The sequence below is a fragment of the Coturnix japonica genome, chromosome 12, assembly GCF_001577835.2.
Source record: "Coturnix japonica isolate 7356 chromosome 12, Coturnix japonica 2.1, whole genome shotgun sequence".
Lineage (NCBI taxonomy): Eukaryota > Metazoa > Chordata > Aves > Galliformes > Phasianidae > Coturnix > Coturnix japonica.
Genome location: NC_029527.1, coordinates 10,594,694 through 10,615,783, shown reverse-complemented (window position 1 = coordinate 10,615,783; position 21,090 = coordinate 10,594,694). Strand labels below are relative to the sequence as shown.

The following is a 21,090-nucleotide window of genomic DNA, read 5'->3' as shown; positions in this document are numbered from 1 at the left end:
GTTTCGGGCTAGAAAGAAATTACTACTAATAATTGGGATCCCCGTCGCTATAAGTCACGGCTCTTTGAAACCTTAGGAGAGAGGGAATCCATCCCCAGGCGAAGGGGCTGTAGGCTCAACCCCCCGCAAGCGGATCGCGGCTGCAGAGCGCACCTCGGCAGCCAGATGGGACGGGACGGGAGCGGCAAGGAGGGTCCCGGGAAGGGCGGCGGGACGAGGAACCGCGGCGGGACGAGGCCGAGCATCCCGCAGCCCCGAGCCGGTCCTGCCGCCGGTGCCGGGGAAGCGCACCTCGGGGCCGGGGGGCGTCGACGGCCGGAACTGCGCTCGGCCCCGCGCCCTTCCCGAAGCCCGGTGGGTGAGGGCAGGGCGAGGAGCCGCTCCCAGCTAAGGGGATGCAGAAACGCTCTTTTCCTCGTTTTGCTAACACGCAGCGCTGCCTGCAGAGCTGTCGGAGCGGCAGCCTCGTCGCGGCTCGGAACGTCCTCGGGACACCTCAAAGAGCCGCGCCGGTCGCCCCTTGGGGGGGTTTTGTCACGTCGTTCCTCCCGGGGGCGGCGGGCAGCGCTCCCAGCCCGTCCTCGCTCCGGCCGCACCGAGAAACGGATGGCGAGGAGCGGAGCCCCGGGAGCGCTGCCCGCCCCCGGCCGGGCTCTCGCCCCCATCCCGGCACACACAGGCGGCGGGTGGCGGGGGAGGGGCGGCTCTGTCAGACGCACACACGCCAGAGACTCCAATTATCTTCTCCCTCACAAGATGTTTCTGCTGTCCACGACTGCTCACACTTCAGCGCTCTTGCCAGCAAGCCTCAATGGTAACACAAAACCCGCACACAACCCCTTCTCCCGACGCCGCAGCCGCGCACACAACAGATTGAGCGGTGCCGGTGCCTCGGGGGGAGGGTTAGAAGTGGCTCCGGGCGGGGAGCGGCACGAGGAGCTGCCGGGTTCCCCTCTCGGCCCGGCCCGGCCCAAAGCGGACTCCCGGGCCGGGTGCGTCGCGTCGGGCACCGGGAAGCGCTCGAGCCAAAGGCAGCCGCGTTGCCCTTTTCCCTGCACTCCGCTCTCCAAACGTCTGAGCAACCAGTTTGCTGCTAGAAACATGTTAATTGCCAACGGAGCTCATTAAGGCATGCACATGCAAAACACAGCGAGGGAGATTAAATGGACAAAAGCGCAATAATGAACTGTCAACAATCGAACCCATCTACAAGACCAGGAGCACTCAAGAATGAGGCATTTAGAGGCAACAAAGGATTGTCTGGGACAGGAAGAAAGGACGACCTAGACTTTTGTTTAGTCAACACAATTGATTACAAATGAGAGATTAACAGGATAGCTTCAGAGTTTTTTTGAAGGAGGCAGAAGAGAAAAGTCCAATTAAGTGCACCGAATGTTAACTACATTGATTTCCACGGCCAGCCCTAGAGAAATTCTCATTAAACCATCCCTGGCGATCCCTTTTGGAAAGTAATTTGTCTCCCTGATGGAGCAGAGAAAGGGAGCTGTGTAAAGAGAAAGAAGCGCTAGTTCTTGGCACAATGAGCTTAGGAGACACACTGGAAAGAGCCAAAGGGGGAGTTAATGAGCATCTGACAAGCCGCTTGGACCCGGGCCTGGAGAGCAGCGATGAAAAGATGGAATTGGCCAACAACTATTCTTTATATCAAACATAAAAAGGCCAATCTGAAACAGGGCTGCTCAAAGCTGGTGGGGAAGAAAAGAAAGGCCCCCACTGGGGGGTGGAGTGGAGGGCTCAACTGCCCCATCGGGACGGGAAAAAAAAATGCTCTGGCATGTCCAGGTCCCAGCTAGATGGGCTGCCCGGCCTCGGCACAGCCGGGCTTCGGCACAGCCCGGGCGGATACGCCACGGCCGAAGCGCTGTTCTCGCATCCTGGCACCTCCCGCACGCCCCGGGGATGGCGGCCGCAGGGCCGGGCACGGTGCGGGATGTTGTCCCGGCCCTTTCCGAGGGTGCCGGTGCCTCCGAAGCACCCGAGGGCCCCGCACCTCATCTCCTCCCGTGTAGACAAAATTCGTTCGGAGGCTCTTAAATCAGATTAGAGCTCGTTAATAACAATTTTGGCTTAAGTCTGTATTGACTTAGGTTTAGGAATGGCTTAACACTTTCGCTTAAGTCAACACGACCTCTGAATTGACACATGCTTTGCCCAGCCTGCTGAGCCCTGCGGGCGCCCAGGTGCCCGCCGAGCTCTGCCCTCCTGCTTTAAGCCCCCGGAGCAGCATTACTACCATTCTAAGTAAGACGGCGGAGCACCGAGAGAGCGACTCCTGCGTGTCAACCACGAGGGTCCCCACGGGCAGGGGCTCGGCAGAGCCCCACCACCCCGCAGGGCACTGCTTTCCCCGACGGCGTTGTCAGAACCGGCTCCTTAACATCTCTTTCTCTCCAGATTTGCACCCCGAGAACTTCAGCTTCCCCCCTTTTCCTCCGGGGGGAGGAACAGGTAGACCCTGGAATCCTGCAGGCACAATGCCATGCATATCACGGCGTCGAGGACAGGCTGGGGTTGATGTGCTCACCCCACACCCTCTCCCGGGGGCTCAGACCTACGTTGTAGACCTCACACTGCAGCTGGTTTTAATCCATTCACCTGCCCGCTCTGGTTATTTGGGGTGAAGCCATTCCCACAGGCAAAGCACCACCGCAGAATTATTTGATAAAGAGGAAAGGAAAAGCCCCTCACTTACCCCTTTAGCAGCTGCTGCCATCCACCCCAACTCCCCAGATGTCCGACCCTGCCCGGGTATTACTCCCATTCCCGTGCTTATCGCTCGCACGTGCTTAACTGATTTAATCAGGGAAAGGTGAGCCCAACACGTGTCCTCAAGTAGGAAAAACAAAACAACAACAATAAAAAAACAAAACCCAAACAGCTGCGATTCCCTCTGCTCTCTTCTGCACCTGTGGCTGGGGAAACACGTGCAGGTACTGAGAGTCACCAACACTCTTTAAGATCTGCTTTGAAGTGTATTACAGCATGTTTTGTTCTGGGGAAGCTTCATTATCCCCAGTAGGAATGAGGACAAAAGTGCTGTCAGACGTGGAGCACAGAAAAACGGGCCCGAAGTTCAGAATCAAGCTTATAAACCTGAAACAGCACAAAACTTTTACTACAACTTCGGCAATTTTGCAGTCTTGAGTGCTCACACAGGACTGTGGCAGCGAGAAACGTTCGAAGTGATCTGCAGGCAGGGAGGGACTCAGCACCTCGCTGGGCCCGCAGAGGGTACCCATGGTCATCAGTGGGGCAGCCCCACAGCCCCGCCCCCGTGGCCCCCTCCCACCCCGAGCCCCGGAGCAACCGGGCCCCGTCCCCACCGAGAGCCCCGGTACCCACAGGGGAGGCAAAGCCCGGCCACTAAATCCCACGGAGCGAAGCGCTCGCAGCCGCTCGGAAGGACCGAGCCCGTAGCAGCCGAGTGTGCCCCCAAATCAGCACCGCCGCCCCGCTGCAATGGGTACGTTTGTCGTGTAAAGCAAGCGGGCGTTTTGGAGCACACAGAGAGCACCTGAGCCCTGCTGCAACCGCGTTCCCCACGTCCCGTTATCTGTCTGTTACTCCTTCTACTGTCTTCCTCAGTGCTGCCAGTTGCCAAGCTCTTTCACATAAATAGAAGCTTTCTGATTTATAACCAGCCTCTTCCTTCTGATTCATTACGTTAATGAATTGAGATGTTACCAACATTGGATTAGCGCATAACTGAATGAATCCAGCAAAAGAAAGCTGATTATAAGGGAAAAGCCAATTGTGCCCACAAACTAAATAAAAAGAAACGCCCGAGCAATGGGGTAAAGCAGCTCAAGTTGTTTCAGCTCACCCCAAACACTGCAAACAGCTGACGGGGGGCTGAGATCGTCCGTTCCCACGCAAATCTCCCCCGTGCACATTAGCGGACACGGCTCCCACCGTCACGGCTCACACTACGGGTGTTACCGGTGATCACAGCAGCCGCCCCGAGCTGCCTCGGGGATGCCGGCACTGCAGCCGGCGCTTCGGGCACACTTAGCAGCGCGCTGATCTGCCGCAGCGCAGCCCGAGCGACCCGGTACGACGCACCGCGCCCGTCTGCGCCCCAGGTTGTGCTTTCTGCGCGCTCACTTCAAACTGGAAAGCTCTTTGTCTCCCCTCTTTTCTCCCTTGTCTAAGCATGGGCTTCCCGCACCCCGAGCAGCTCCGTGCCTGGACAAAGCTGCAGGTGCAAGGCTTCCACGGCACCGTCCTCCGGAGCTTCTGTTTAGGCAAGTTAAAGCACCAGCCACGAAGCTACTGGGGACGCACACAAACTAAACGGGTAAAGAAACAAGGCTGGAAACTGAAATTACGTTTCCAGCCCCGCTGTGAGGCAGGTACTAATTACTGCCGCTTCAAGCTAGGCATTAGGCGAGGAGGCTGTAATTTACTTAAAGGACACCGAATTTTTCCTTTTATTAATTTGCAATATATTTGTAAAATAATCTTACGGCAGCTGGCTCTGCTTGAATCTGTTTCAAAAGTGTGATGTAAATACCGTCTCACACTATTCTGCAGCCTATTAGGGCTTGCTGGTAGGTGATACGACTGAGAGGAGAAAGAACACCACACATTTATTTTTAAGATCATCATCACTAGTGATAAAACTTATGGGAAGAAGCGATCATACTTCCCATTTGTATGCAGCAATGACAAACGTATGCAAAGTAACTCAGATGAAAAAGATGCAATTGCAGGGATATATCTATGCATACACACGCACAGTGGACACAGTTCAGGCGTTCTGAAGAGCCATTTCAGCTATGTTTAAAAGCAGCAGCAAATTCCCAAATTAAATCACGCTATTTACTGCAGGAAAACCCACAGAACTTCCTTTTTCCACCTATTTCCTTTGGAAGAGCTTAAAATTTATCCCCACCTTGCAAATAATCACATATTTGAAGTAATTAAGCGCACGCTTTTCTATGAAACAATAGGGAGAGTGAATAATCTACCCTGGATATTATTACATTTTGATTTTTCATCACTAAACTTCTGAGATTCCAACCTTCATTCAGCAGATCAACATTTCTGATGGGCCCTAAAGGGATACTAAGGCAAATAAGCAGCACACCTAAGCAAAGCATCCATCACCTGCAGACATATCACTACAGCGGGCACCGACTGACACAGTTTGTCCATGCAATACAACACCAAAGTCCACCAGTCTGTGAATACAAGAGAAAAGCTTTATTTCAACTGTATCATATTGTATCAATGGATTACAATCCTCCAGCAAACAGAATATTACAGTAATGACGATCTGAGCATTACAAATATGTTAAAACAGCTTGCATGTGGGGTGATATTTAAGGTCAAGTTGTATCTGAACACAACTATTAAAATATTATGAAACTTAGCATTATGGAGTAAGTAATGTTTTCTTTCAGACGTAACCCTCTAAAACTACATTCCATTTTTTCCCCCTTATTTTTCCCTATCAGCAAGCTAAAAATGAGCACCTATAACCCTGACTGCACAATGTGAATGAAATAGAGAGGAGGAACTATAAGCTCTGCTTAGAGCCCAGCTCCCAACTTCTATGAAAACATGACCCCAAAGAAACGTAACTTGAGAGGACAGCACAGCGTCAAGTATCATGTCTCCAAGCCCTTCTGTTATCTCATATATACCCTCAAATGAAACCAATAAGCTTGAGAAGGACTCTGTGGAGTAAGAAACTTCCTATCCCAAGGTAAACTAATGTACCTTCTGCTACTGCCCCCACTGCCAGAAGGGATGAGACAATAAAATCCTTGGGAATGTGAGGGTAGAGGTGACAAGATGGGTGAGCAGGCTGTGCTCCTAAGCTAGTCCTGCACTTACTCATCCAGGCACAAACCCCAAAAGGCTGATTAATTATTTCTTCTTATAAGATTCTTGATCATCAACTTAAAAACAGGCAAAACCATTTATTTTCTCTACTGCTTTTCTCTCCCTTGTGTTCCCACCAGGAAAGCAGAAGCAAGAAGCAGGATCACTGCAGCTTATACATACATATGCTTTAGCACAAAGGGGCAAGCACCAAGTCAAGAATGCAGAGAAACAGGTTATTTTCAGAGTAAAAAAAGCCATTTACCCTAGAACAGGTAACAAGCCTGGGATGAAACAGTGGGATGACTACACTGAATTCATCTTCCTGAAGCATCAGCCTTGAGACAGAGAAGAATACTCATTCAAGACCTCATTTAATGCCAGTATTAAATCACGGCAGTATAAATCAGTTTATAGTTTGCTTTGGGTTTTATTTAAATACACTTAAGCAATTATAGAGGTGCTTTCTCAAACATGGATCTACACAAAGGCAGGTGGCAATCTAGCTCAGCCATATAGAAAGGGTGCCAGGTATAACAAGAGAGAACATAAAATCGTGCTCTGCCACTGCTTGCTTGCACTGTGACATATCAGAACACACTTGGCTTCTACCCTAGCAGCCCTGCTATGTGCCTCCTTGCACCTTCTGCTTTGCTGTTTCACTCATATGCAACTGCATTTTTGCCTTTCAGACCATAGGCCAACAAAAAGGCTCCTGTCTGCCACAGAAGATGCCTGTACACATTCAAGTTTCCTCTCTGTTTTTATTTTAATCAATTTTCTGGACCTGTTCCTATATACCATTCCATCCGCTAGCTGTCCCGTTGCTCCTGAAGCTACAGCACAGAAACAAATGTAATTTCCTTCTCTGAAAATAACACAAATTTTAATCTTCACCTCGTAGCCCGATAAAAGAGGGGTAAAAATATAAGAAAGACAGAATCTAAGTATCTAATGAACTATCTAATAATACATGACAGTTCAGACTATATTTGTTACCAAGGGAATTGTTTTTGTCTTTATTTTTACAGCAGTTAAGCAGCGGCACAGAACCCTTTTCTCTCCAGCTGCTCTGCCCTCACAGCACACCCAGCTTTCCTTCCATGAGAAATCAAAAGCAGCAAGGAAATGGTGAGCATCTGCATTGTGTCCCAGTGTTTAGGCGGAGTCCAAAGAGATAAAGACCCAGATTATTCACACGTATAAAGTACTTAGGGGCCCAGATTTTAGTTTAAGTGATTTCCCTTTGGATGCAAAGACCAGGATGAGTCCTAGTCTTTGTTAGCAACAGCTCACCCACCCCTTTCTCTGGGAGAGAGGCACTGCATGTAATAGCTTTTCCCTTCTTGTGTGTTCAACTGATTCCAATTATTTGCTTTTTTAAATCGGAGCTCAATGATTCTAAGATCCGGACACATCCCCACTAAATCAGACTGAGAACCACGTTGCGATCGCACAGAAGAAAATATTACCAAGTTGTCTTTGTGACAGAACACTGAGTAGGTATAAAATTGCAATGGTCTCTCTGCCAGGTTTTTTTAAGCTCTCTGCTAGTAAGATGAAAGCCTAATTTGATATTTTTGTAGTTATATAACAGTTCTAATATTTTGTGACATTTTGTATTGTGACACTATAGATGAAATTGTCATCGGACTGACACCCTTTACTGTTTATTCCTTAATTACAACTGTTAACAACACTGCGGAGAAGCGTGCTAATCTGCCATCACATATTATGAAAACAACGTTATTGTTACAAACACCAACACCCACTCAACAGGATATTTCTAAGATGGCAGTTTCTGTAAAAACTTATCAGTTTAATGGACACTTTAAAAGAAAAAAGTTTGCAATGAACTCCTGGCATTCCCATTGGAAATATACATTTTTAAAAGTGAAGTTTGAATTTTTATTTTATTTTTTTTTGGGGGGGTTTAAATGATACTTAGGCTAATTTAAATCCAGACAAAACCAAGTGCCTAATTTCAGGAAGGAGCACTCACGGATGTTGGTCCTTCAAGTTCACCCAGGCTTCCTACAGTTCCCAGCTATTACTCCATTCTCTCGTTCAGACTGAACCACGAACAGCGAATCAACCTGTGAACATCTGAGCTAAGTTTAATGAAAAGAACACGTGTTCTTCAGTCCACGGGTCTGAGCCAATGCAGATATTTATCAATAATATAACTAGAGGCTATCTGGGTTTCAATAAGTAGTACTTCCCTCGTCTAGCATGAAAATAATTTGTAACTCTAAGTAATGTGGAGATGCATAGATCAGTTCATTAATAGATCAGCAAAAATCAGTAATTACAATTTTTCCAAACCCTCAGGCACTGGTAGAAATCAACCTTTTTTTATTCCTGTTCCAGATCAGGAGCTGAAGAACGTTGTAGCATGTAAGATTAGATTTTAACAATATATTGACTCCAGCCCAGGTTCTCCCTTCCTTTCTTTAAAAGCATCCTTCACATAGCATGTGAAGTTAGAAATCCAGAAGGCTTTTCCAATGAACTCTGTAAGAAGATGTGGAAGAATAGTTCAGTGGCTGAGACAAAATGTATAATCTCTGCAGCTTCTATGTTCTTGGTTGTATGACAGCTGCTGCAGGTGTCCTTCCTGCTTGTTCTTATCAAACTCCTCATGATAAAGTTAAAGACCTCATTTATAGGATGCCACCATAAGGAAGATAGCATTAAGCCTAAGAGTAGCAGGAAGTTCCTATGGTTTTGTTTGTATTTTCTGGTCTTTACTCACATGTTAGATAAGATGAAGCTGGGAAAAGCAGCAGCAGTTAAAGGAGAGAAGTGTAGAAGCAACAAAGCGGCAATGCAAAATAAATAAGTAAATAAAAAGAAAAATCAAGGAAAGCAAGCTGTGCAAATTCAAGGTGTTCTCCCTACATCTGCTATCATGATGGTTTTTACACAGATAATGCTGCTGAACTAAGACTGATGCAAAGAGCCTGCCTTTCCCACTAATGGCAAATTCTTCCCTTCTCCTTCATCCACAGAGATGCATGCAACACAAATGAATACAGTGCAGAAAGATTATGTATGAATCTATCTTTAGTTATCACACTTGCACAGAAAAGCAGAGGATTGCAAATAACCTAAGACTCTTGTTATACTAAAGTAGTAATCACCTTGGTGAGTGAGTTGACTTTTGATCCAAAAAGCCTCCTTCTAAGCAGCACTGCTTCTCTCATTGCAAGGAATTGTCGCCTAAGCTCTCCAAAAGCAGATGCCACCATTCAAACTGAAGGTTTACACACTGAGACAATGGAAACAAATTATCCAATACAGTTCATTTTCATTTCAAACGATTTACATTATCATTTAATATAATAATATTACATTCTATAACCTGGATGATATTTTCTGCTCAAACCAGAGTTACAAAACAAAAAAAATCAGAGTATTTGTTTTTGTGAATCTTCTTCTGGGTTGCTTATGTTCTGTTTTGTAGTTTTCTGTTTCTTAAAACCAATGGGATATTCTGCTCTTCCTAAAAGAAACTCTTCCCAATTAGGAAGAGATTCTTTTACTGAGGCCCAATAGAGAGTCTGAGAAAGACATAAAAATAAATAATCATCAGCTTTATTTCAAAAACTGAATCAGCATGTTTACAAACAATACAGATACGCAATGAATTTTCAAAGCCTACGAGGGAAGCAATTCAGAAAAGAACAATGCAGTTGCATACAAAGTTATCAGTCTCTCATAGGACACAAAACACCAGGCTGGAAGGACTGCATCTTGTAGCATGAGCAGTGAAGTGACTGAACCTGCCCTCTTGTGGTAAGCTACAGATTAATTCAGACCCTCAACATCCCTTCAATAAAATATTTTCTGTGATCCTAGCTTCTTTAAAGCATCTTCTGTATTTAAATGCATGAATTAATAGCATTTAAATTCTAAATAATAATAAAAATATCTGTTTAATGCTATAAACAAAAAGTGCTATGGAAATTGCTTTCCTTAGAAAAGTTTGCAGCAATGCAGTTCAGAATATTTGAGTAAAATTTCAGATGTGACAAATCAGTGACACAGTGATTGGCTTCAGTATTTGCATCATGAAAGAAAAAGGCCATCTAGTTGTGTTGTGGACAGAAAAGAACACTGGATTATCTAACTCTGATCATTACTCAGTAAGAAAGTTCCATTCTACTCATAGAATAGGCATATTATTCATCATTTTTGGTGTTAATACTCTCAGGAGAACTTTGCTTCTTCTAGAACTTTGAAGATGAAATTCTTAGTGATGCCCATCCTTTTTTCTCCACAAGATAATGTGATCTAGAGCCAGATGAAACTCACACACCCAATTCTCCAAGGTAAGTGGACGTATTTTTAGACAGCTATGTTCATTCAGTGAGAAGTAATTTTGGAGCAGAAAACATGTATTGTACCAAACGTACTTTTTTCCCCCCCTCTACTTGTTTAAATATATAACGTTCACTTTGTGGTACTCTTCTGCATCTCTCTACAGAGTATTAGATTCCTGGCTAATCATCCTGATCCTTACATGTAACTCAGATATAACTACAGCTCTTGCAGATTTACAAAAATATTTTCTTCAACAGATTTACTCAAAGAATCTTCTTTGACAAGCATATGTGCTGTCACACAAAACTACTCTGACTTAGCAAGCTGGGGATCCATTACAGCCATAACTTTCAAAGTATATTAATACAGACACATATATGGCTGAGTGAAATATGCTCAGAAGTGTTTTGGAGCAGAGCACACACCAGAATTTTGTACCATGAAAAAGTTTTCTTTTTCTACTATTTATAGTGCTCTTCTTTAGAAGTATAAAAAAGGCTGAAATAGGATCTTCTGCTTCAAATAGTAACATCGTTCTCTCTAAAATTCTACAACTAAACCACTATGCTAAAGAGCACAAAGATCTCTGCAGCTATCAGCTCTGTACCCTTCAGTACACGTGGACTTCAGTCTACATCCCATAAGCAGCTTAAGCACCTCAGGACAAAGATAGAAGCCAAACTGCCTAGTCCAAAACTGATCCAAAGAGAGAGTCGGGACAAACTAGAGGTGCCTTGAAGTCTTCCAAGAGTCTAAAACTCTTACTTCTGAGCACTGTCAGAATGGGCTCAAACAAACACCTTGGCAGTGTTCTCAGCGTCATTCAAGATATATAGGGATCTATGAAGAATGTTTGATTTATCCTAAAAATCCCTTAAAACACCACTGAAATGGCACTGTGAGCAAGTACCTCGTAACTGTGATGGGAGTCAGCCATCTATGAACTACAAAGACAGACAAAATCTTTGAACAGTAACTAAAACAAGAAATGATGCTTCTCATTTAAGAAGCAGCCTAAGTATTACAACACTTGCCCAGCAGGTGTGAAATCAACATACAATACACCTCGCCATCAGATGAAAACACTACAGTTCATACCTTTTCTCTCCTTTGACAAGGCACAGAATAGTGTGGGACATGCTATGTCTGTGGAAAATAAGTCACTGCACAATAATGAACCCACAAATCACTGGTCCAAGAAACACAAGCAGAAATATGATTTAGTGTCTGCGTTGGTTAGATGTTTAGTTTGTATCAGGAATAAGCTGTGTCCCTATTTCTGTTCCTAAGAACGCTCCTGTCCTTATTCATTCATCACAGCATAATACTGAGAAAACAGTCTTGAGATTAGGGAACTGAAATTGGTGTGTTTTATCAGAACAATATTTAGTTCTCAGAGTAGCAACTTCCTCAAAATTGCCATCTTTAAATAATGCTTCAGGGACTGTGAGTGAGAAGAAAAATCCCAGGTTTAGCACTACTTTTCCTGAGATCCTGTACAACCTGATAAAATAACTGTGAGAAGTGAAATCTTCTCTGTTCAAGTTGATAAACCGTTGACTCTGTAATGTATAGATGACAATCTGCAGCACACTGAAACCAGGATGACCGTGTAAAACAAAGTAGCTCTGACATAACAGCCACAGTAGTCATTATAAAAACTGAATATTGTGAATATCATCCGTTTCCATTTTTAAATACAAGTTTGTAAAGATCTGAAAGCTGCAAAACATTTCCACCAGAATGCTCCAGAATCTAGGGACCTTGCCCTAGAAGTTCGGTTCAGCTTGCTGCACAGCACACAGGCCTTTGGCTATACCAGTCACTGGATTTTAAAATCAATTATTTTCACTTTAAGAACATGCTTTGGGGGGATGGGGAGCAAAATATTTGGTAAACAGCAAACAAAAAGACAGAGTTCTAGGACTTACTTCTAGCTTAACAGTATCGGGATGTGGAAGTAAATACATTCTTTCTTGCAGCTTTTTTTCTGCTGCTTCTATGTCCTAGAACACAGGCAAAGCACATTTTAAAAACACAGTGGGAATATTAAAAGGAAAATATACTCACATAAAGACATTTAGACTAATTAAATGAACTCATTAAGCCTAAACAGCATTCAAATAACAACGCTGGAGGTTCAAATCTTTCTCTGTAACCATTCTGAAATCTAACTTGTAAGACTAGGAACCTACAGTTCCTCAATGTTTACTGTAACTTTCTGATAGAGGAATAAATGTTATTACTGCATAGGTCTGTTGCTGTAAAAGACCACTGTTCTCTTTGAACACCAAGGTAAATTACAATTAAATTCCATTCTCTATAATTTACAGCAATGGAGAAGAATAGAATGGTTTGTTCTGTGCTGCATGAAAACTGAAGTATGCATTCTAGCTACTGTAACTGTAACTGTAAAGTAACTAGGCAAATTATGTGCAAGATCTTTACTTCTTAAGACAAAGATGACTTGCTAATATGCATGCATAACATGTGCACAAAAATGTAGAGCTGCAGCAAGCTGTTCACCAGACAAACTTGGATGACAATGCACCTCACATAGCTTTCTTACAAAAAACAGTATTTGGGTTTCTGCTTGCCCAGTGGATGTGTGGTGGATTCACAAAGGCCTAAATACATTTTAAAAACAGAAACAGCAGTGACAAACAAATAAAACCCATCACCCCAAATTGGCCCCTCTCCCCCTTTAAAGTTCTGACCCATTCTTGTGGGCTTAGTTCCATACCCAAACATTGAAGAGATTGAGTGGTGGGCAGATGAAGAGAGACAGAAAGGGACGTGGGAGTGGGGTGTGAAGAAGCCAAAGCTGAACAGAGTGGAGGGGGAAAGAAAGTATAGCAGATGGCAGAGTTGGGAGCAGAGAGCGGGTGTGAAGAGTACAACAGAAAAACTAAATGAGAGAGGAAATTCCCCAAAGGGACTTCCCAAATATTCACCATCACTGCTGCTGAAACAAGAGTGAGATTCTGGAGAAGCCTATCCCCAAGAGAGACCAAACATGATTACTCGTGTTGAATAATAGCCAATCTGAATACATCAACAATAAACAGCGCTCAACTTAAGTTCAGTTTGAGAAATATGGCTCAAATTCAGCTGGTATGATTAATAAAAACAGAAACTTGTTAGCTCGAGTTCAACTTAGTAACACACTCAGTTCATTCACTCCACAGCGTTAACCTTATTCTATTTCATTAATTCCTTTTACACCATGACTCTCGCACATTCTTAGAAATCTAATCTAAGTAAAACTTCCCCTAAATACAAGGGAGGGTACATTCTCTTAGAAGCTAAGGGACACCTAAGAAAGAACAAACTTAAGTCCTGGATTTATCCAAATCTTGGGAAGCAGCAAGTGGCTGCCTCTTCTCAGGTGAGAAAAGAGTAAAGAGAATAAACATGCAGGGGGAGTGTGAGCAAAATCAGAAGCCACCTGAAGTCACAATGTCAAAAACAATAGAAGACATAAAAAATTCACTAAACTAAGTATGCAATTTGTTGCATGTGCTTAGAACAGATCATCAGTCGCACTGAATGAAGCTCATTTCAGTATAGCTCTGATGAAGTCTGGAGAAGATATCACCACATTGAGAAGAAGTTGCAATCACTAAAGTTTGTTTCTTATTCTCCCACATATTTTCTCCCCTTCCAATAGGAATTTTCACAAGGAGGAAGAGCATCAAAAAATCATTTCTTTATCTACTCAGTTAAGGGCACCAGAATGTTTATGGTGATAGGAAATTTATGTATTCCAGGCAAAAAAAAGAGAGAGCAGTTGTGCATATATGTTCAGTGGAGAAGGTCACTTTGGCATAGCCTAGATATTGGATGTGTCTTTTTGTTGCTCACTCGAGTTTGTGTTGTGCAGTCTATTGTCAGAATACTGATTTAATGACAGACAGTGAACAAAATTTTTGCTGGAAGGTGTAGTATGCTTTAGAAAAATAACTAAGATTAGATGGCATTTCTTTTGTGTCTATGCAACCGGTAAACTTTGTAGGGAAGAGAAATCTCCATCATCAATATAAAAATAAATACATTGGTTTAAGCTTCTTTGGGAAAAAAAAAATATATCCAAAAATTTAATATGTCACAGTATAGGGAAAAAAAAAAAAAAAGGATAAAAAAAAAAGAGAGCATCTTGCAGCACTTTACCCTGAAACTACAAGGACTGGAACAAAAACAATTCAAGGCCCTTCCCCAGAGGTAAAATGGAATGCATGACACACGCATTGCTTTTAGGGGACCAAATTCAACTGTCACTTCTATTGATAAGAGTCTGGCAGAATCCCACTTCAGTAATTCTGCAATTACATGCCTGTACAGGAAAGCAAATTCAGTCTAAATTACTTACACAGTCAGTGCTAAAAACTGAAGAGCATATTCCCTATTTTCATGATTTAAGACGTTGCACCAAAATAACAACAGAACTGATAAACCAGAAATGTTACTGACAAACAAGTCTCATAAATTAGATTGTAAATACTGGTCTAATTTCTGCTTTTGTTATGAAAACATTATATAAGCACCAGATGATACAGATTTCTCTAATCTGTAGTATCCCTCTAAAGACATTAAGTAAAATACTCTGACAATTATGTTAAAATGCTGAACAAGTGCTTATAATGCTAAAATTTCAATTAAAAACATTTTTAGTTCCCTGCTTCCTGCTGATTAGAAAATAAATTAATCTTGAAATGCTTTCCTGTGCATAAATATCAACCAGCATTGAGAAAGAAAGATGTCTCTCCCTGTGAACACACTGAAAACAACTGATTTTGCTTACATGCAGAAAAACAGAAATGCAAATAAAAAAAATAACACTTCATCATGTCCATGTATTTTTTAGTAGGCCAAATCAACAACTCTCCACATGGTAACTGTGAAATGTACAGTGCCTGGTATCAGGAACAATATTCTGAAGCTGGCACATTAATCAGTCTTGTTTTCAAGCGTCTCATATATTATTCTACAGAGATTTTTTTTTTGTTCTTTTCTATTCTGTTATCAGAAAGCATCTGCAGGAGTGCACGTCTGTTAAAATCAGTATAAAATAAATAGATTTAAACTGATTTATGCTACTTTATCGTGCCACAGAATTTGTTTAGATACATATGTTTTTGCTTTTTTTTTTTGATACAAACACCAACATTTTTGACACTTGAAAGGAACAATTTTGAGGATGTGACAGAAGATAGCAAATATCTGTATGGCTGCAAAAATATTTACACTCTGTATGTGTCTAACTTATTGTTAACATTTCCAATACAGCAAGTTTCCAACATGCAGAAAATATATCCTGCATTTCTTATGCTTGCTTGTGTACATTAGCTGAGAATGCCATGGTAAAATAAAGGTTATATATATATGTGTGTGTGTGTGTGTGTGTGTGTGTGTATACACACACACACATATATATGTATATATATATGTATATATATATGTATATACATATAAAAGACAACTATCAATATGAAATATAAATCTATTATGAACTATGACGCAAGGAAACAAACAACTCATCCCTTTCTATCAACCTCACACTGAAGCACCTACACAGCCCATACCCACTGCAGAGGCGTTTGATTGCCCCAGCCCAGTATGCAGCAGCTGACCGGAGTCTCAGTTAAAGTCCTCCTTCATCACACAATAATTAAGAAGGCATCACACATTAACTGTTCTGCCATATCTACCACTCCCTAAATAGAGCTGCCATTTAAATTCAAAGAGAGCTTGCTTCAGAATCATACCCATCTAAAATGTGAATGTTTTTAAACCTCAATCAGGTGCTGCCTGAAGAAACAAAACATATTTCATGGTACAAATAAAACTTGTGTAAAATGTATAATTTCAAAAGATACAATACACACAATATGGGATCTTAATAACTAAGAGTTGAAGAAAATGCCTGTGAGAAACAGATGACCATTTTTTAAATGCATGCTCACACCATTGGTCAAGTGCCATCTTTTCAAATTCAGATGCCTAAGCTAAAGGTGGAGAATTGATTCTAGCATCCTGGTTCCAGTCATCAAACTCAGATCTTATCTCAAACTTAATTAACCTAGGAAACATAAGCTGTACCTAAACATGACTACAGATATATAGAACAGCTATTAACATTAACAGCACTGTTACTTCTTCCACTGAGAATATCCAGAAATACCAAGCACTGCTTTTACAGTACTTGCAAGTAATATTCTTGAAGTTATTCTACCTCTCCTTAAAGAAAAATAACAGAGGACTTCTTTCATAACTTCATACAATCATACCTGGACAACAGTTCTTACCCTGGCCTAAAAGCATCATAACCTGGGCAGCCCCTATTCCCAAACATACACCCAACTCTTGAATCAAGGTGTGAAGTTATTTGGAGTCTCGTTAGACTGAGGCTGTCTTAGGCAGACGTGTAATAGCACGTGTTGCATCTCTACAAGTACTTCAGGAAAAAAAGAGACAGCAGCTGCCACCACAAGGCTCAAATAAGAAGGGCACGTAAAATAGGTACTAGTGCCATCTGATAATAAAGACTTGTCATTTGATACTCTTGGTCAAGTTCCAGAAGAGAAAAGAGAGTATAGGAGAACTCTAATGATAGTAACATTAAAAAAGAAAAAATTATCTTAGCTACATAATCATGACATTTCAACTCAGTTCCTGGTAGTTGCAGAAACTTACATTTAAAAGTGCTGCATTCCTTCTACGAGCTGCATCAGCTGCTTGAGTTTGCCACGTCTTTTTAGTCTTTTTGTCTCCTAGATAAGTCTCCATCTGCTGTAGCAGCGCTGATCTCTGAGACAGTCTACAAAGGAAAACATTTTGCTAAGTGGGTAGAACATTTTGCTCAGGAGCTAGAAAATAACCTTTTTACCTTACCCAGTTTTCTCAAAACCATGGGGCTAATTAAGCCGGCTGTAGGGTGGGTGTGCTGGGGGAGGGAAAAGGTACAGGCAGACACCACCTGCTGTGATTGAACGAAGCTATAATATTGCATCAGCAGTCCTCATATGCTAAGGTGCTTAGAAGCACTGAATCTCCCAGAAGAGGAAAGACAGGGTGGGCTGGGGTGACTTGATCAGTACTACTCCTGCGCACCGACAAGTTGTTATAACTAGCTGTTATAAGAAAAGCAGAGTTTCCTGAATATTACTGTATTTGCTTCACAACCTGAGCCATAATGCAGCTCAGTAACTGAGGCACCTTTCCCAACAAGGAGTTCAATGTGACAGGAGGTTAACAACGGAGATCTTAAACCAGTACCATCATCACAAGTCAAAAACCACATCAGCCTAAATACTCTCACCAGCAATGACACTAATTTCAGCAGTTCATGAAGGAAGAGTGCCACCTCCTGGATCACAGGCCCCTCGATGAAATACTGTGCTCTCTAAAGGTCTGATTAACTGTTCAAAGGATGGATAGGCGAGACCCCCCTGGACCACAGCACAAACTGCTGTGGGGGAGGCCTTGCTGCTGAAGAAGTTACTTACATCTCCTCGTGTCTCTTAGCCAGATGAACTTCCTGAGCCAAATAGGACGACATCTTCTGTTGTTTGTCCAGGTTTTGTCACTGCATTAAAGCAAAATCAAGTGAAATTACAGTCTTCCAAAGACATACAAAAATGATTGTCAGTAGCAAAGCATTCCAAGTTAATGGTTGCATGCATTATATTTATATCATTTATCAGCTGTGTAAATCAAACCTGCTCATAAATTTTAATACCATAAGATATTGTTACATGATGGTCTGAATACACACACACACCACAAGTGCCCACAATACACACTAGGAAAACCTTAATGAATTCCACGTATTGAATTCTAACAGTCTACTTGGAAATGAGAACTTGACTTTGATTTAACTGGGTAATGGTTGGACTAGATGATCTTCTAGGTCTTTTCCAACCTTGATAACTCTGTGATTCTGACTTCCAGGCCTTCAGATTTAACAAAGTTTTCTCAAGCTTCACCCGCTTACAGCCACACACACAAAGGCCCTCAGACATCCCTTCCCAGATCTAAGGATTCTAAGATGGGCTCACATAGTTTGTGTACCACCATTCACAGCAGTGACTTCTGGTTTCCTCATGGTACTACCAACACAAAGTTACACTTGCAATTAGAGCTTATACTACATCTCATGGTGCCTCTTAACCATAAAAGGGACCTTGGAGGACCACTGATTGCTAAAGCAGGTTCCCTACACTATTGCAGATATAAGGGTGAATATAGACATGATTTAGTCAGTGAAGCAGCTTCAATTTGGGGGCACTTCAGTAGATAACTCAACATGGGGTTACATTTACACCTTAATGGCTTTGGGGTCTTTTAGCTGTGCTGAGATCAGGGTCCCCCAGCACAACTCAGAAGCACGGAGTTGTTTTGCAGTCAATTCACCATTTGCACCTCAGAACCATCCCAGAAACTGGCCTCAACACCACAAACCATCACACTTAAGGCAGGAGAAATAAAACACGATGAAACCCGAGTTTCACACGTAACTTTGCAGCAGGATACATGTGACTTAGGCAAGAAACTGACGCGTTCTCACCTCACCCAGCACATTCCCCACCCTTCCAGCTCTTTCCTCTCCCCCCTGGGGATCTCCCCCATCCCCTCCATGGGTATTTTCCCTAAATAAACCTAATTTACCTTCAGCTTTTTCGGCTTAGCAAAACCAAAGCCACCTCTCACCACGGCCTCCGCGACGCCGCGGCCTTCCCCCTGCCCGCTGCCATGGCGACGGCCGGAAGGGCGGGGCCTAACCGCCAACTCGCTAAGGCCCGCCCCCTCAGCTGTGATTGGAGGATGGGAGGAAGCAGGAGCCAATCAGAACCGGGGACGAGCAGAGTGGCGTCTCTCACTGACCGTTACCCCTCAGTGGGAGTGGAGTCACCTCAGGGTGCGCTTCAGCGCCTCTAAGTTTAAAGAACTATTGGGGCCGATTTCTTCTCTTCAGGTTTCTTAAAGAGGCATAATTAATCCGATTTTTGTGTTTTACCCCTGCAGAAAACACGAGCCAGGAAACGGTACATCAAAGTACCATGCAGTTGTTCAATACAAGTCATTTTTTCTTCACTATACAACACGTAATTATGTAGAAATAATATAAGGTGCTTGTGAACTCGCCCCACCTTATTGTGGCACTCGGGATAAATAGTCCATAAAACCTTCATTTTGTGGTTGCGATTGGAAAACAAGACTAAAAGAGATAGAGAAATATATTTACCCCACTTCTGATGGGGTGAGCAGTTAATAGTTCTGGTCTTAATGGACTTAATGGGACACCATTTCCATTGCAGAAATAAGGATTTATGGACTGGGCAGACACACACGACAGAAGACATTATGCTGGCACCTAATTGAAACGTGCTCTGCGGATTATTATGCTTCCATCCCTTTCAGTTTCCAGTCACACATCACATCTTACAAAATCTATCTATATATATTTACTAAAAATATATTTCCCCCCCAGAAACAATCATCTCTCCATTAAACACACCTATCTTTGTGTGAATTTACTGTTGCAAAGAACCAGTTAGCTGTAGCTGAGGCCCTGAGATCTGCTTTTCCCTGCCCAGCTGTGCAGATGGCAGAGAGTAGTTTGATATCAGTTTCGTTCTTGCTTGCCTGCAGTCTTTTGCAGCAGTGTTATGCATGAGAGCTTTTCTTCATATAGTCTGTGGGTGACTAAATATGGATTGAGGACATACTGTTAGTACTGAAGTGGGGAGAGGCATTATGACCCTGTGTTTTTTTACTTAGCCACGCAACTTTGGGATTGACTGAAATGTAGGGAAAAGGGTTTTCAGAGAGAAAGTTGTGAATTATAACGGCTAGCGATGGCACCTTAAAAACACAGCTAACGAAAGCTCTTAAATCTTGCAGCGCCCGAAAACCAGACAAAACACATTCTGTTACAACATGCAGTTAATTATATCCTCAAAATGATGTCTTGGATTGATATTACTAAACAAACATGTATGAAATGTAATTACAGACAAGTGAAATAAATACTGTAGGCTTATAATTGCAAGATGTGGGGTTTTTTTTTTGCTTGTGATACGCTACACACCTGTGCGTAGTTTTTATGGATAGTATTTTATGTTGTCATTTTTGCTAGCGTTTAGAAGGGCATAGTTTAGCTTTATGTGCTTTTATTTACTGGTTCCAATTTGTGCCATATGTCAGTTTAAAGAAAAACAAAAACAAATGTTTTTATGTATTTGGATTTTAAAACTGGAACATTTCAAAAGGGGAAACCACAAGAAAGGAGCTTTTTTATTTAAAAACGAGTCAATAACTTGTTTCAAAATGCATACACTTAATTTTTTTTATGATTGCTTTGCTTTCCTCTTCTTTCTTTGCTCACGACTCTACTGCTGTAATAGTTTAACAGCTGCTTGAAGTATATCTGTTCAGAAACATTTCTCATGTGATACCAAGATATTCCAGGCCTACAGAACAACCTAAGAGCCCTGAAATCCCATCAGAGTAGCTTGTGGCCGTCACCTTGGGTTCTGATACTTTTTCCTATCACCTACAAAGTGGAAGACAGTTGGCAGCATTTCAAGCAACTGCACAACCCCGTCGCTAAGCTACTTGAAGTTACAACAAGCTAAAAAGGCAAAGGTGTTCAAGGATATGTCCTCCCAGTCAGGGAGAAAGCTAATGATGCATCAGATGTTAAACTGCCTTCTAGTTCCTCTCTCTTCTCATGTCCCAGTATTCGGGGGGTTGGCCTCAAACTTACTGTTGGCACATCCACACCATTCTCTGTTCAGGGTTAGTTAGTTGGCTTGATTGCAGTACTAAGACTTGAGCTGAGATGAAACTCCTACGTTGTAAATGAACTAACATCATCTTCCAGTACTTGCATTTTGTTATTTGGTAGCTCAG

At 42.7% G+C, this 21,090-nt stretch overlaps 1 protein-coding gene across 1 annotated transcript; it reads right to left on the bottom strand.

Annotated features, from left to right (window-relative positions):
• Positions 1–5,203: 5,203 nt before the first annotated feature.
• Positions 5,204–18,968, bottom strand: C12H3orf14 (chromosome 12 C3orf14 homolog). Its single transcript, XM_015875157.2, has 5 exons — positions 18,844–18,968; positions 17,682–17,761; positions 16,870–16,993; positions 12,108–12,182; positions 5,204–9,413 (listed from the first exon to the last, which is right to left on the bottom strand). Exons 2-5 carry the CDS (start codon positions 17,732–17,734, stop codon positions 9,261–9,263), a joined length of 405 nt encoding a protein of 134 aa, XP_015730643.1. The 5' UTR covers positions 17,735–17,761; positions 18,844–18,968; the 3' UTR covers positions 5,204–9,260.
• Positions 18,969–21,090: the final 2,122 nt, after the last annotated feature.